The following is a 16,198-nucleotide window of genomic DNA, read 5'->3' as shown; positions in this document are numbered from 1 at the left end:
TGCATCAGCAGCTCCTGTGCTTGTTTCCTGAAATAAAGCCTCTGTTTTTGCAGTACTAAGAGAGCCTTACCTGTTATCCTTACTTGCGGTAAGAATGGGGAGAGACTGGACTTTTGATGCAAGCTATTTTCACAAGATGAGTACAATATTAGTCGTCAAGACTATCGCAGTGAGCCTTGATTCATGAAGCCATAATGTTGGTAGGTACTTCATTCCAGGTTGCAGTGTGAAAGTAGGGTTTGGCAGAAATTTTATTAGGCTACATATGTACATTCATGACCGCCAGAACTAGTGTTGTTTCACAGTCCATTCGGAGTTCGAGATGGAATTTCCCGAATAGGAAATCCAAGGAGGTCCGATGCCGAAGTCCGATGTCGAGGCCCTATCTAGTAGGCATTGTACCTCCTCTCCCTCAATGCCTCGAGTGAGAGTTGCGTATCTAACGTTAGAAGTAAATTCGATGAAAATGGCAACCCCTCGTCGAAATGGACGTCTATCATCGTGCGAGCCTTGCCGGAAGTCCAAACTACGATGCGATCACCAAAGTCCCATCTGTGGTCGATGTCTCTGTCAAGACCAGGCGGATCGTTGCTTCTACCATCCTGCTCCGCTAACTCAGCCGAGCGCACGAGCCCCCAGGGTGATTTCAAGGAGACCGAAGCTAATGTCCTTTCTTGTATTAGCGTCGACTGGGAAACGGGTAATCATGCAGGATATTATCGCGAAGGAATTTTCTCAGCAAACTATTATTGCGGTGGTGCATCGACTTCGTTATATTCATTGGTTCGACCGGGTGATGCTGCTCAAGGATGGGGAACTGGTGGAGTGCGATAGAGCTGAGGTATTGCTGCAGAGAGAGTCTGACTTCCGGAAGCTATATTTGGATTTCCAAAAGCCATATTGATGGGAAGCCAGGAGAAGAGAGAGAGCAATGCAACTGTATTCGGAAGTGCTAACTGCTAAAGAAGAAGAAGAAGAAGAAGAAGGGGAAAGAATAAGAGGGAGAGGAGATTACAGTCCTGTCACACAGGGTCAGGTGACACCCATACCAGCACATATACTATACTACTGGATGATCTTTAGTTGGGGATTTGTATTTACCGATGCTGTTTTATGTATATGCAAATGATGTGACAGCATCGACCAGTTGATTGGCAGAGCTTGGTGAGTTGTATTGTAGAATCTACTGATGGAATGCTAATGGAATGAACGGATATCAAATTTAATTAGAACATCGGGCCTGAAGCTTAAGCTTCCGTATGGACCGGACATAATATTTCAATGTTGTATTTGCATGAATCAACTGAGCCCATAGATGGATGATTACCGTACTGTCCTTCACAACAGTGGCTCCATAGAATATTGGAATATCACTTCCCTTAAATAACAGATAGTATTTCATATAAGCCTAATTCAAGAGGCCATTCATCTTATAGTATAATGACTCAAATCCTATCTCGTATAGAATGCATCTCATATTCCTCTTCTACCTTCCACTCCTGCACCTGGTGAATAATCAGACGTTGCGAGTGCTGACTATCCTGCGACTGCCGGGAAGTAGTGAAGTCAATCTCGTCTCCCTCTCCCCGGTTTATTGAGTAGATGTGGGATTGGTTGACCGATGCGCTCTTCCCAGTAGGTGTGAAATATGAATTTTGGCCGTTGCTATTTGTCACGCCCTGCCCCCATCCAGTGTTGAATGAGATAACAAATGGCTTTAGACATGGCACGGTGGATACCATAATGCTGCAATGAAGGAGAATGGCGGTCACGATCATTGCATTCGATTGATGCAGAGGTGCGTCGGGAAGGAAAAGCGAGTGGTTAAGATAGGTTTGGCGAAGTATAATTAGAATAACAACCCTAGATATTGCGGAATTATTAGCCATTGCAGTTCTTCTTCTTGAATTCCTTCGTCTATGAGATATTAGACACTCACGGAGCTCTTGTCCCAAAAGCAAAAACTACCGCCCATTTTTGCTTCCACCGCATCTGAACCCCCCAAACCAGTAATATACACAGTCCAAAGGTAAGGATATCCGTAATCACATCAAACGCAGTGATCACTTTCCAGGCAATACCCTGCTCTCACTTGTTAGTTGGGTCGCTCGATGTGAGCAAGTATAACGCACAATATTAGTACAATGCTGCGCCATAGAAAATTGGTACTGTGGGAAGCAACTGAAGGCAACCGCAAAAATCGAACCAGTTATCCACGCTGTCACCATTCCCAGAAGAACCTTGGCGCAGATCAAGTAGCCCCCTTGCCGGCCTAGTTGTTTGAGAAGCAAACATATGGATATCTTGGCCGCGCCGTGTCCAGCCAGGAATAAGAGGTTCGCCGCATAGATGTCCTGAATCAATATCCGTCAGTTCATTCTTCTTTCTTTCGAGTAGAACCGGAGGCCGAGCTTGGAGGTTTACGGGGGAGGGAAGACGACCTTTCCAGCGCGTACTAAGTTCGAAACCGAGCTTTCGTCCTCTGATCGGCCCAGGCCATGGGAGATTGCGTCCATGATTGTTCCGACATGAGCAATGGCTATTATCTAGAAAGTGAAGTCCGATCGACATTAGAGATAGGTGGATCGAATTTAGTAGCTGTGGGGTTAGAGACAAAACGAGGAAAGGTTGGGGAGGGGAATAATAGCAAATAGAACTTACACTTCCGGTAAAAACTACCACATCGTCAATCTTGACTGGTCCGTTGATTGCTAGACGCATGTACAGTCGAATCAGGTTCACTATTATCATCCATGTCATGAAAAGTGTTTCAACGATGACAATCAAGCCACTTCGATTCGTCGCGGAGACTGTATAGGGGGAGACGGTCTCCATGAGGGAGTCCAGGCAGTCGAGATGCAATGGAAACTAGAAGACAGAGATTTCGCGACGGATTATGGTTATAACTTTTGAGGAATACTGGGGCCATATTTGCGGCAGATGAATGAATCCAAGGATCATAAATGAACGACAGGGATCTTGGTAGGCTTGATATAATGCATGCGCAGGCAATCACGTCCCGTATCAAGATGTGCGTATGTGTACTGTATAGATCATTTTGTAGGAGTATTTTATTTTAAAGAGCTTTGGAATTACACAACTATAGGAACCTCTTGGGAGTATAAGTCTCTCTTTTTCACATCAACCTCAATTATAAAATATCAAGGCTCGGTATTAAGTAATTTTTCGGTCTATTAGTGCGGTAAGTATATAAAGGAGATAATAATGGATTCATAGATTGATCTAAAATTAAAACCAGTAATTATCTAGATTACCTAGAGAATTATGTCTCACCACAAAGTACGGTATATTATTATGTGTCTTGGACCGCGCAACGGCTTGGTGATTCTATATGTAAAAATCATTTTCGTACAGAAACAAAATACAAGACCTGCAATGGACAATGTTGTATGTGGGACCGAATATCCAGGCTGTTGGCCCAGGCCATCGTTCGCACATGCGTGGAGTACGGAGTACGTATGTTGTATAGTTAGAGCTAATCTCAGAGGAGTTAGGGATCGATCCACCCAATCAGAATATCCCAATAAATTGGGTACATGGCTGGGATTATGATCCTGAATGGGTCCAGGAATGGGCGAGACAGCCGAAGGTAGACTTAGGGACCGTTATTGTGCTTAAAAACCCCACCCAAGCCTAAAGGAAGGGTCTTTTCTCCTTAGACAATGATTAATCGCGCAAAAGAAAAGCCTACTAACCTATGGAATAGCTCGTATATATAAAAAAAACCCCAGCTCGTCAGGGTTGGATGGAGGATGTACTGTGGTTTCTTACGACCGGTACGCTTCTAGTGGTGCCCTAATGCATCGTACTTTGGCCGCTGCCAACCACAAGCTTTGCGGGATATAAATATTTATTATTACCATGTTTTCTTTTTGTTTCCGTTATAGTATTTTTCCCTGTGCCTACGTTGCAATTTTCCAACCGGAAGCACGGTTATATTATTGCCCTAGTTGCAATATCATTGAGTTCATAGTCTAATTTTCCCATCTACTTCTTTTATTTCCTTTTACTGGTTTCCCCCTCAGACATAGACATCCCCTATCACTGGAATTGAAGTGATCATTATCCACCATGGGACGCGAAGACGGAATCATGTTGAACATTCAACACTCTACGCCAGAGACGTCTTTCTTGGAGACCCCCTCCCAAAAGGCAGGCACGGCGCAGGACAAGCAAGACATGTGGCGTGCCGGTCGAGATCAGGAACTAAACGTACGCAACTCTATTCAACCTTTCTGAGTCCCCCGTTCCAAATTACGCAGATCAAAAGAGAAAGAAAAACAAGAGAAAAGAGCAAAATAATGACACCTACTGCAGAGAAACTTCCGGTTTCTTTCCGTTCTTGGGTTTACGGCGGTGCTTATGTGCACATGGGAAGCAGTTCTCTTGTAAGTCTTTCTAAGTAAAGTGATTGATATCTTCACTAGGATAATCACCTCGTTATATCATATTGGGACCTTGTGCTGACCTATTACATTAGCGGTTCATCTAATGGGCTGACCAATGGTGGCAAAGGAGGTATGATCTATACTTACCTGGGAGGCCTGGCAGGGTTCAGCTTTGTGATCCTCTCAATGGCTGAGATGGCTTCCATGTATGCATAGTTCAGATGTCTTGACGATAAGATCGCTAACCCTTAATTCCGATTCTTTTCAGGGCCCCTTTGTCCGGTGGTCAGTATCATTGGGTGTCGGAGTTCGCACCCCCGAATGCTCAGGCTCTATTGAGTTACATTACTGGATGGATTTGCGTGTTAGGTTGGCATACCGGTATCGCAGGATGCTGCTATACAGTCGCTAACATGATGGTTGGCGTGATTGCGATAAACTACCCTGACACATATACCTATAAGCCATGGCATGTCACGCTGCTCGTCATTGCGGTGGCTCTGGTAGCCTTGATATTTAACACATTTCTGGCCCAGAAGCTTCCCTTGATAGAGGGTATCATCTTGATTGTGCACTGTTTCGGTTTCTTTGGAATTTTGATTCCACTTTGGGTGCTGTCCCCTAGGGTTCCTGCTTCCGAGGTATTTGGTTCTATAGAGAATCGGGGTGGATGGGATAACAATGGACTCGCTTGTATGGCAGGGCTGGTTGGACCTATCTATGCATTGATTGGTATGTCCAGGCGTTCATGGATCCTACGTTGGTCGTTGCTAACAATATATCCGGAAAAGGCCCCGACTCGGCGGTTCATATGGGTATGTATCCTGCTATTCCATGATCCATGTAGGGAATTAACACCGGAATACAGCGGAGGAAATTCGAGATGCATCCCGGGTACTTCCTATGGGCATGGTCTGGACACTAATCCTCAACGGGTCCACCGGCTTGGTCATGATTATCACATTTGCGTTCTGTGTGGGCGACATTGATAAAGTGCTTGAGTCTGAAACGGGATTCCCCTTCATCCAGGTCTTCCTCAATGCCACGGGATCAGTCAGTGCCACGACGGGCATGACAGTTGTGATTATGATCATGCAATTTTGCGCGGCGATCAGTAACTTCACCACAACCTCCCGTCAGATCTACTCTTTTGCCCGAGACAAAGGCCTTCCTTTTTCCGATTTTTTGGCACAGGTAAGTTCTTTCACACGCCGCCATTCATGCCTCTGACTAAACTGGGGACAACACCTGGGCAGGTTAACCCAACCTTCACCGTTCCGCTCAATGCTCTTTGCGTCAGTCTTGTCATTGTCTCTCTCCTCTCCCTCATCAATATTGGGTCTTCCGTGGCTTTCAATGCCATCATGTCCCTCGGCACAGCCGCCCTTCTATCCTCCTATATCATTTCCATCACCTGCGTTCGTATTCGGAGATGGCGCAATCAGCCCCTACCACCGGCACGTTGGAGCATGGGCAAGTTCACCCCCATCTGTGACACCATTTCCATCATGGTTTTGCTGGTCATATGGGTCTTTAGTTTCTTCCCCCTGACGAAGAATGTGGACCCAACTTCTATGAATTGGGGTGTGGTAATATTTGGGGGTGTTGTTACGGTTTCACTCGGTTATTATGTGATTTATGCACGGAGGGTGTACAAGGGTCCAGTGACACGGGTAAAATTGATGCAGCAATGATTAATGGAGGCATCATGTAGTTGGCTCACAGGGGTTTAAAAGTCATATAATTATTAGTTTCATTTAGAATTAGTGGATAGACTTCTCTTAGGGAATCTTCATATGATTTTTGTAGTTGTCTAAGGTTCACGACATCCCGGACAGTGATGAGAGTTGACAGAAATCTGTTTGTATTGCAATGTATTGGTATAGATAGTCTGTGGATCTCGATCCCTCATATACCAACAGCATCGGGTCGCCAGAATTCCAAAGTGTTTTAGCAAGAATGAGAGATGGTAGAAGATTCAACAGGCCAAGAGAAAGAAATCGGTGGCAGAGGAGATTTTGCATGCGGCTACAACATACAACATATTCTATAGGGGAACAGCATCATACGAATTGTCCGTGGCCCGGCACTCCCCAAAGTGAGACTTGGTAAAGTCCGGTAGTGCCCATCTCTCTATCCACTCGCATTTTACAATATCTTGCGCAGTTGGCCGCTTTTCCAGCTCAAAAGACAGCATCGACCGCAACATCTTTATAACAGCAGCTTTCTCTTCTATGTCAAAACCTTGGATTCCAGCCTATTGCCGCGGGAGTTGAATATGCTTTTTAAAGCGGTCTTCCTAAGATCTCACGTGTCGACCTTGATTGGGCTTTCTACTTTCATCGAAATATTCGTGGCGCGCCGTCTATTTTTCCCACTACTATAGAGGTAAGTTCCCTAGAGTATCAATCTACTTGGCTGTGATATCGTCCGGCGTAGTAAGTATATCCTTAAATAAGGGGCGCTGGCCGAGTATTATCTAGATAGAATATACGAGTGTCCAAATATCAGCTAAAAAAGAAAGACTATATTCTAACTTAAATCGGGCCTTAGGAGGTATAAAGGATATAGGGGCGTACGAGCTATATCGGTACTCTATAGAGGGTCTATATACCTCTCTAAAATCACTAAGTAGGACTCTAGATTCTAGAAGGGAGAATTTCTCTAAAGCTTTTCTAAGCTAGATAGGAGGGACGACGCTAGATAGAAGACTAGAGTTAAGCGGCTAACTATCAAAACGAATAGCTGGTTCTAACGCGGGCGAACTATACTTTTCGTATAACTCTTTAATTAAGAGCTAATCAAAATCGGCTAGGAGGCGTAAGAGAATATTACCGATATAAAGGTCTAATATAGTAGTTATATAAGTATATAATTATAAAGCTATAAAGAATAGTGACTAACCTCTATAAACAACTCCTTTCCTATAGATATACTTAACGGCTAGCAAAAGTTATATAATAAGCGAACGAGCGGTTATAGCCTAAAAGATACGTTTATATAACCCTTCCTTCGTACTAGAGATACTATATATCGCTAGGGTTGTTATATAGTAAGGGTAGGTACTATTAGGGCTATAAAGGACGAATCTATCTTTAATAGCGGGTATTATTATCCTCCCCGGGTGATCAAGTAGGGAAGAGTGATTAAGATAATTGAGGATATCAACCTTACGATCATTTGAATCTACGGTTCTAACTTTAACTGCCACGTTTGTATTAGACTAGTAGTCCCGGTAGAGCCAAGTGGTTAAGTAGGCTCCGTAGCCTAGCTTATAGGCGACTCGGTATCGGGATTAAAAAACATCTCCTATTAGAATAGGGTGATATCCACTAGGTTGGTACTTTTCAAGTCTCTCGACTCCTTCTATCGGTACATATTTGAAGGGGAGCGGACCGGAGTCAGCACTAGACGAGAAGTTCTTGAAAGCCATAAATGACTTGTATGCGAGTCCAGCAGCAGAAAGTTTCCAAGAACAAGGATAGCAGAGCAACGAGGAAGATGTTGGGTGAATGAACATCTGATCTGACTAGTTAGAGCTTTGTTGACGAGCCCAAAGCGAATTTCGTGACCTGATCACGAAGGCCATTACCAGACGGCGTGAGTTAAGTAAATGATTAGGCGGTGAAAGTCCGGTTAATTATGCCCGCCACAAGGTCGTCTTCCAAAAGGACAGTTTTCCTGTAGTTTGACGAATTGGTTGTTTGGTGGGTGATAAGTTGTGTTGTGGTAGACCGTGGTGTTAGGCTGGCCACCCACTCTCTGGAGATCTGATCTGTAGGAATTAACCTGCGAAGGGGCATAACGGCCAAAGGTCAAATGCCTGAATTTTCAGGCCTGATGCCTGAATTTGCCTGAATGTGCCTGAATATTGTCTCAATTTATTCTGGCAGAAATTAAAATACCTGAATTACTATGACAGAGACCTTAATAAGCAAAGTACCTATATATGTAGGTAATGGATTTGAAAAATGAAGCTATTCCTACCATACAAATTTTTGTATACATCTATTTCTAGGCGTTGAAGCTATTGCGACTGACAAAATATCTCTGCTGAAAGGGGCGCTTTCAATCTTAAACGTGTCCCGGAGGATTTCACCCCCTAGTCAGACAGACAAGGCTCTCTTCGAGGTTGGGCACCAAGGAACACGGCATATCGTGAAGTGCTGGAGTCCTAGACATGATCGGGCGTAAGTACCTTTCCGATTGCTATTATCCTAGTCCTTATCTCACTATATATATTCGTCTAGGTCGAATACGGAATGTGCTGTTTATAGGCGTCTGTCAGACTCACGACCTAGTGGTTACAGTGTCTTCGCGAATATGATACTTGCTGGGAATATAATGTGCTCGAGTTTATTCCCCAACGGAAGGGCGCTTGTCCTCCCCTATAAGGATGGACAGATCCTCGCCTATATCTGGGACGAACTCAGTAACCACGAGCGAACCCACGTCCGTGAGGAATATGAGAAGGCCATCCGTATTCTTCGGTCTCTATCAATCTACGTACCCGATGCGAGAAAGAATAACGTTTTATATCAAAGGGAGACAGGAGCCGTCACAGTATTTAAACTAAATCTGAACTGAACCTGAACTGAACCTGAACTGAACCTGAACTGAACCTGAACTGAACCTGAACTGAACCTGAACTGAATCTGAACTGAATCTGAACTGAATCTGAACTGAATCTGAATGGAATCTGAATGGAATCTAAATCGAATCTATATTATATGGTATTGTATTATAGAGAAGGTAGTTGAAGCTCTAGATCTTTACTCTACGGATTACGAGTGTCGAACTCCCCGGGGTTATTTACACCCGAAGATATCTCAGACTTTCTCTACGAAGAAGGAAAAATTCCATTAACCATCATGGCAAAGGTCTGTGGAGAGTATGTCCGAGAAGAGACTTTAACGGTTACTCGGCCCAGCTTTATACCCTCCGATGTCACATCTACTCCTACTAAAAAGAGGTTTCTAGATGTCTTTGCCTTTGCGCGCCAACAATCCTTTCCGCCAACCTTTTATTTTGCCAAGACGGGACTAAAAGGAAAGAACAAATTAGACGGAAATTGTGTTGATTCGAAGGACAATTTCATCAATTCACTTGGCGGCAATCTTCTTTTCAAGGGTTTATCCCGTCGGGCAGTGGTTAGCCTAGCCGCATTCTTTACACCCCTCGTCTCTTCAAATACCTCTGACCACGAGTTTGGACCTGGTTGCTATACCACTCCTCACTCAAATATCTCCTGGAGTACGCTGGCCCAAATGGCGTCATTTTGATTTTCAAGGATGTTGACTCCGGTCTTTGATGAAGGTAGACTTAGCTCGCCAGGACTGACAAGGGCGGCGCGAAGCCTTACCTTAAGACTGGCGAGTTCGGCGGCGCTGGTGGCATCGGAGGCGGGGAGTCCGACTTTGGAGGCATCTGGGAGAGTGGAGTACATGATGATAGAAAGGAAGAGAAGAAAGAGGGGCTGGGGCGACAGTTTCTAACGTTCGGGAGCATGTACCGGCAACATGGGATCGATCTGATATCTTACAAGGGCCAATTTCGTCTACAGATTCGCATTCCAGACGGAAAGTTCCGGGATCAGAATCACAGGTTGTGGGAGAAAGCCATGCAGGATTGGAAGCCTGTGTTGAGAAAAGTTCGTTGCTTATTGTTATGAACGTCCGTGCTGGGAAATTTTGTTGCTTCGTATCATGAACGGCCGCGTTGAAATTATCATAATTAGGATCGAGAAGCTTCATTATGTATTGCTATGACTATGATGCATATCGTATATCGAGTACGTAGTCCTGCAAGTAAACTAAACCACATCCAACTAGCAAATCGACACGGATATCCAATCTCATTGCTTTTACGAACCGATTATACCAAACACAGAAAGAAGGAACAGCATCTCCTAGTTCCAAGCAATGATGTCGAAATCCTCCGAATAACAGTACTATGACTAGAGTCACATTCGGCTCTTTCCTTTTCCGGGAGGGTGCATTGATTGAGCCCTGGAATAATGAATGAAAATCAATGGCAGAAAAGTATAGTGTAAGAGTACAATTCCATTGGTGAGCTACGACTAAACATCCATGCTAACTAAGTTGAAGTGAGAAATGAATACCCACTCAGTTCAGACAACTGGCCATCCACTGGAAAAGTCGATCTTGTTCCAACCGAACAACTTCTGGTGATCCGCGTAACCAATAGTTGTATCCACATAGTGATAGTACAGGACAGGGCCAAGACTGGAATCGGTAAAGACACCCCTAAACAAAGTAAGCAACGTAACCCAGGAAAATTTTGGACAAATGAGGTGGAAACTTACTGTCCTCCGGGCCCGTAGACGTTGCCGTGGCTTTCCAGCACAACTGTACCTCCTCCATTTGTGCAGGGTACACCAGATTTGTCCACCTAGAAAAAAATACTGTTAGACCAAATTTACATTGGCAGGGGTAAAACACGTACAAATCCGCCAGTTGGCGATGTAGATCGGCAGACCTTGATCTTGTACTCTTCGCCGGGGGCAGGGCGAGATGTATCGAAGGCACAGCATTTTCCAGCAGAGTAGAATAGGTAGTAGTAGCTGCCGTGCTTGTACATATAGGCACCCTCAACCGCATGAGTTCCCGCCGGATCAAAGGCCACATTGTAAGATGACGATGAAACTTTGGTAGCAGCCGAGTTCATAGGAGCTTGGTAGATATCGTGCCAGAAAGAACCAAAGTTCATGTAGTAAGAGCCACCATCATTGAACAGGTTCGCATCGATAGCATTGTAGTTCTTAGAGGAGGAGGACCGGATTCCAGTACTTCCGTGGTCAGTCCAGGAACCCGGCTCCATGTTCGGGGAAGTGGCTACTCCAATCGCCGAATTTTGGGACCCGAATGTCGAAACCGTGTAGTAGACCTGGTAAAGATCATTGACGAGCTGGACGTCGGGTGCCTAAGCAGAGTTATATCAGTACCGACTTAGCAAGGCATTTCGTGTAACTTACCCAGAGGTCATCATTGCCAGGAAGGTCAACTGAGGACCCAGCAGGCAACATAGAGCCAATGTTTGTCCATGGGCCGTTGATGGAGGCCGCACTCGCGTATGATATCTTATTACCAGTGGAAAACCGGAAATACCGCTTGTCAGACGCGCGTTGGATCAAGGTAGGGTCATGCACATTGCAGGGCCCTGAGCAGCCGCCAGGATTGGAGTATGCATTGGCAATAGCTGTAAACAGCACCGCCGGCAGTGTAATACCAGCCAAATACTTCATGGTTTGATATTTACAACAGTGATGGGAACCAATATCGAGTTGTTCAAGGGAAACCCAGGGCCTATTTATATTGACAGGTAGAAACGATCAATCTGTGGACGACTCATGAAAGACGGAGCGTGTTTTCTCAATATTAACCGGACTGGCAAACTGTACGAGTACGATTTACCGTGGTGAATTTGCGCTTGAGCCATCTGGGGAAATCCCCGAGACATTCATCAGCCAACAGGGGCAAGATGGGACTAAACCATGGGGTGTCTCACCGATTGGTGGAATTACCATACTACATACCAAGGTATCTGCCGAATATGTGACGAAACACGCTAACTGCGCCACATTGGCTCCAAATGGGACTAAATCATCGGTGCAACACCAACTTGGTGGAAGATGGAACACTAGCCGCAGCCCTTCGGTGCTACACTAGATCATTAGGTAATGATTCCATTACCCTCGAGGTCGAGACCTCAGCTGCCTGTTAGTAACCGATGGAGATACTACTAAGTAGAGATTCTCATGAAGTAGAGTGGACGGAGAGAAGAGAGGAAGAGAGAGAAGAGATGTGTGGATGTGTCCCATGTGGGGCTGCTGCCTCAGGCATAATAAGGCACCCAACAGTAACCCCTTACAGTAACTAGTTAGTTACTACCTAACTAGGTAAATAGCACGACTTCATAATCTGGCGAACCAAACGTCTGGGTGTACTACTGGTATTCTTAGACCGCGGTATCACTTGCTGTATGTTACACAAACTATTGCTGATACGTACCCCCTCTTCGTAGAATTTTCTATGTATAATAAATAGGTCTGAACAAGGCCTCGATCATTTTCTGGTCATTTGTTGGTTTTTCTTTACTTCTTTTTATTTTTCTTTCCCTTTTTGATATGATGGCAAATGGATCTGAGCCCCTTAGTCTTTATGTTAAATAACCATGGGGAAAATATGTAACTAATTTAGGCTTAACTACTACTGTACAGAAAGTAATACCCGAAATGGGATCGTCAGCCTTATAAGGCGATGCCAAGCCGTAGAGCCGGGGTGAAGAGGGTTTTATTGGAAGCCAGTGCCTAGAGGCCTTTCCCTATTTCTCTCGCCTGCATGCTATTTTTGCTATTCTTTTTCCACATCCTAGATTTCACCGTACTCTTTCCGGTTTCTTATTTCTTTAGGTTCTCCTTCGCCGACTACAGGTGTACGGAGTAGTAGCAAGCATACAGATCTATGGATTGCGCTTTCTCCATACTCCGTACTATAGACCCCTTTTAATCTATTAATGATATCTGATCCAATCGATTAGGGGGCAGGGGGCAGTTGAAAGCTGCCATAGGTCCAATCCTTTTATTCCTCTCCACTCTTGATACATAAAAAATCATCAAACTTGCTTGACCGCATCAAATTAGATAAGCTCCTTAGACAACCTTTCAACTTCTAACTTCTAATGTTTCGAGCTTAGAGGTTAGAAGAAAAAAAAGAAAAAAGAGATGCCGGCGTTAAATCGGCAAAATCGAATTTCAAAAAGCGTTCTAATGCTTGGCAGACGCAAAACAGGTCAGGCAGCAGCATTTTGCAAGTTGTGATATATTCACATTGTTGGCAGAGGGAGTGTTGTTTCCATTCAACCAGATCGACAAGGCCGGCCTGGGATCTGTTCAATTGTGTCCCGGTAGGGAGCAATCCGCATGATTTCAATGTACCATGTTAGCCACCAAGGGTGTTGTTGGGGGATTTGCCAATGACCTCGCCCAGACAATCCCAGAACAGGGAGTATCTCGTCTTGATAATCTGTCAGACAGAATATAAATGCCCGTGACAATGTTACATTTGCGAAAACTTAAGAACAATGTCACTATTCGAGCCCCCGGGAACAAATAAGTAAGTGGTCACACCTGTCACGGAGTAGATGTTTCTCCTTTCTGAGTATCTAGTGAATGTGGACTAAGCAAATATATGTTGCAGGAGGACTGTTAGACCATAAACTGAACAATAGAGCTATTTCCGACAGCACTCTCAAATAAAAGAAAGCAGCCGCGGTGTCCACATTATTCAGATCCTCCTGCCAATCGAAGCTCCCTAAGAAGCTATTATCGTACCAATCAACCTCGGAATTTGTGGTGACGCTGTCCGAATTGCTGGTGACAATGCGCAATTTCAATATATTGGTGTTCCATAAGCCATCTCTTTTGTCGTAACTTCCGGCCTTATGTAAAGATAGCACGGTTTCAAAACAGGATAGTTCGCCAGGGTAATGTAAAATAAACAACACGTACATATAGCAAGGTCTGATGGGGCAGATGGGGTCGACGGGGCCGAGGGGATCGGTGGGGGTCGATCAGTAAACCAGGTGATGCACGATGGACACTCGATGTTGTAAGCTGCCAATTGCTGACTTCTTACTTGCCCAAGGATTTCAAACCGAAGTCTTTTTCTTCCTTTCTTGCGCAATCAAGACCCCACGCAGACCCACTTTCACATCCCTTGATGTTGGTTTTGAGAAGACTGCACAGCATAAAAAACTAGGCAAGTGTCCTGATTCTTCCAGGCTACACTCTGTTTTGTCCTCACGGCTACTCCCTGGGCATCAGAGGAACTTTACTCAGCATGCAGCAATCTGGGTCACTGAGCAATCTCTGCGACTGGGCGCCGCAAGATTTGGGAATGACCTTTATATTCGGTTTCAGCCTCTTCCCTGTTTCCTTCTTGTTGTTTCGACAGATTACCGCGTTTTATAATGCGAATTTTCACCCTCTCTGTAAATTCCCGGGCCCAGTTGCGGCATGCCGATCAGAGACATGGCTGTGTCAAATGACGAAAAGCGACTTCCAGGAACACAACTTTGAAAAACTACACGAAAAATACAGTGCGCCCGAAGATCTTCGTCTTAGGAAATAATTTGATACTAATTGAGCAACTTGCTTGACCAGATACCCAGGCCCTTCGCATCGGACCCAACGAGCTGCACATCACTGATGTCAACCTATACAAAGTTATCCTCAGCAAGTCCAGCCTGTTTCCCAAGTACGCTCCATTCTACGATGGATTCAACACCCCTCATACCGTATTCACCGAATGTGACCCTCCGTTTCACAAAGAGCTCCGTCGATTACTGAACCCGCGTTTTTCTCATGTTGGATTATTCAAGTTGGAGCCCATTATTCAACAAAATATCAAAATGCTTGTTGGAAAAATTCATTTTCTGGCAGCTAATGGACCGGTGAACGCCTATGATGCTTTTAGGTAAGATATATCATAATCTTGTTTCCTCTTTGCTAAAACCTTCTAACAGGTTAATGACCACTGAGGTTATCCTGCAATTTACATGTGGAAGAGCCGGGGGCCTTATGGAAGAAGATCAGAACGGTTTCCGCTCATCGATCCTGGGGGGGCTTTAACGCCGCCTCAAAAAGAATTCCCGACCTGCAGTACCAGCCATGGCTTCGAAAGCTGATCAACATCATCCCGCAAACCCTTGTATACAACTTAAGTCCGGAAATTGGAAGTTTACTAGACATTACAAAGGTACATGTCCATGCTTTTCAAGGCATGAGTAGCGTACCCTAAGCTAACTAAACCTGAAGCTCGCTGAAGACTCCGCGCGTCACTTGCAGAAGTCCGAATCTAGGTCCGACCATCCAGTGGTATTAGAAAGATTGGAGACAGTCAATGATGCGGAAAAAGTGACCGAGGCGATGGACATTTTGATTGCCGATGCGGACACTACGGCTTCTACTTTGACAACTGGGTTGATCCACATTCTGTCTGACAGTGAAATTGAGCGTCGATTGCTCAACGAGGTTGATTTACTCCCGCCAGACGAGAATGGCCAACTTCCCCTTCAGACTTTGGAAAAGTCAGAATACTTGGTAGGCCATCCCATGATATATTGTGCTCACTATGCAATTGAGGTGTATTAACCAGGTTTGTACAGAATGCTACTGTCAAGGAAACACTTCGAGTCGGCATGGCCGTTCCAGGTCGGCTTCCTCGTGTTGTGTCAGATTCTCTCACGGAGCCTTTCATTGTTGATGGCAAGGTAGTTCCACCGGGTACGACTGTCTCCATATCTACCTACACCATGCACACAGATACTTCGATATGGGGCCCGGATGCCCGCAAATTTCGACCTGACCGGTGGATCGGTCCTCAGAGCAAGGGCCTGGAGCAGTATTTGTGTATTTTTCCCAAGGGCGCAAGGATGTGCATCGGTCAGAAGTGAGTATCAGCACCACTTCATTCACCCAAAAAAAGGATATTAACGTTTTCTCTCAGTCTCGCGCTTGCCGAGATTATCATCGCACTAGCCTATATCCTGCGTAACTTCAAGATGAGTTTACGATCAAAAAGTGATATTGGGGCGAAAAATGATCGATTTACGCTGCAGTACGAAGCTCATGGGGCTCAGGTCACATTCAAGCCGCGTTCGTGATTTTTTAAGGGCTGATGGTCACTTTGGAAGGTTGGTTGCCGACCTTATACAACTTGCGAGTGATAATGCATCGATCTTTTCAATTATTTTGGACTGCAGAAAGT

General features: G+C 44.9%; 5 protein-coding genes across 5 annotated transcripts; 2 read left to right on the top strand and 3 right to left on the bottom strand.

The window, feature by feature from the left end:
• Window positions 1-1,445: 1,445 nt before the first annotated feature.
• Window positions 1,446-2,835, bottom strand: N7516_009035 (uncharacterized protein; the record flags this gene model as incomplete). The annotated part of the gene is made up of 5 exons (XM_057221754.1): window positions 1,446-1,863; window positions 1,940-2,082; window positions 2,133-2,354; window positions 2,457-2,546; window positions 2,662-2,835. The coding sequence occupies 5 exons, from the start codon at window positions 2,833-2,835 to the stop codon at window positions 1,446-1,448; spliced, it is 1,047 nt and encodes a 348-aa protein (XP_057072026.1).
• A 1,257-nt stretch (window positions 2,836-4,092) lies between these two features.
• N7516_009034 (putative amino acid permease) lies at window positions 4,093-6,103 on the top strand (the record flags this gene model as incomplete). The annotated part of the gene is made up of 7 exons (XM_057221753.1): window positions 4,093-4,233; window positions 4,339-4,409; window positions 4,502-4,615; window positions 4,678-5,141; window positions 5,201-5,224; window positions 5,278-5,603; window positions 5,666-6,103. The coding sequence occupies 7 exons, from the start codon at window positions 4,093-4,095 to the stop codon at window positions 6,101-6,103; spliced, it is 1,578 nt and encodes a 525-aa protein (XP_057072025.1).
• A 3,539-nt stretch (window positions 6,104-9,642) lies between these two features.
• Window positions 9,643-9,855, bottom strand: N7516_009033 (uncharacterized protein; the record flags this gene model as incomplete). The annotated part of the gene is made up of 1 exon (XM_057221752.1): window positions 9,643-9,855. One exon carries the CDS (start codon window positions 9,853-9,855, stop codon window positions 9,643-9,645), a length of 213 nt encoding a protein of 70 aa, XP_057072024.1.
• A 684-nt stretch (window positions 9,856-10,539) lies between these two features.
• Window positions 10,540-11,673, bottom strand: N7516_009032 (uncharacterized protein; the record flags this gene model as incomplete). Its single annotated transcript, XM_057221751.1, has 4 exons — window positions 10,540-10,675; window positions 10,735-10,820; window positions 10,875-11,351; window positions 11,404-11,673. The coding sequence occupies 4 exons, from the start codon at window positions 11,671-11,673 to the stop codon at window positions 10,540-10,542; spliced, it is 969 nt and encodes a 322-aa protein (XP_057072023.1).
• Window positions 11,674-14,473: 2,800 nt separating this feature from the next.
• On the top strand, window positions 14,474-16,094 carry N7516_009031 (cytochrome P450; the record flags this gene model as incomplete). The annotated part of the gene is made up of 6 exons (XM_057221750.1): window positions 14,474-14,528; window positions 14,593-14,905; window positions 14,971-15,187; window positions 15,247-15,531; window positions 15,597-15,880; window positions 15,938-16,094. The coding sequence occupies 6 exons, from the start codon at window positions 14,474-14,476 to the stop codon at window positions 16,092-16,094; spliced, it is 1,311 nt and encodes a 436-aa protein (XP_057072022.1).
• Between the last annotated feature and the right edge of the window lie 104 nt (window positions 16,095-16,198).

This window comes from Penicillium verrucosum, assembly GCF_028828655.1.
Source record: "Penicillium verrucosum strain IBT 35672 chromosome Unknown utg000003l_segment0_segment0, whole genome shotgun sequence".
Taxonomy (NCBI): Eukaryota; Fungi; Ascomycota; class Eurotiomycetes; order Eurotiales; family Aspergillaceae; genus Penicillium; species Penicillium verrucosum.
The sequence above is the reverse complement of the archived record's forward strand: the minus strand, read 5'-3'. Positions and strand labels throughout refer to the sequence as shown.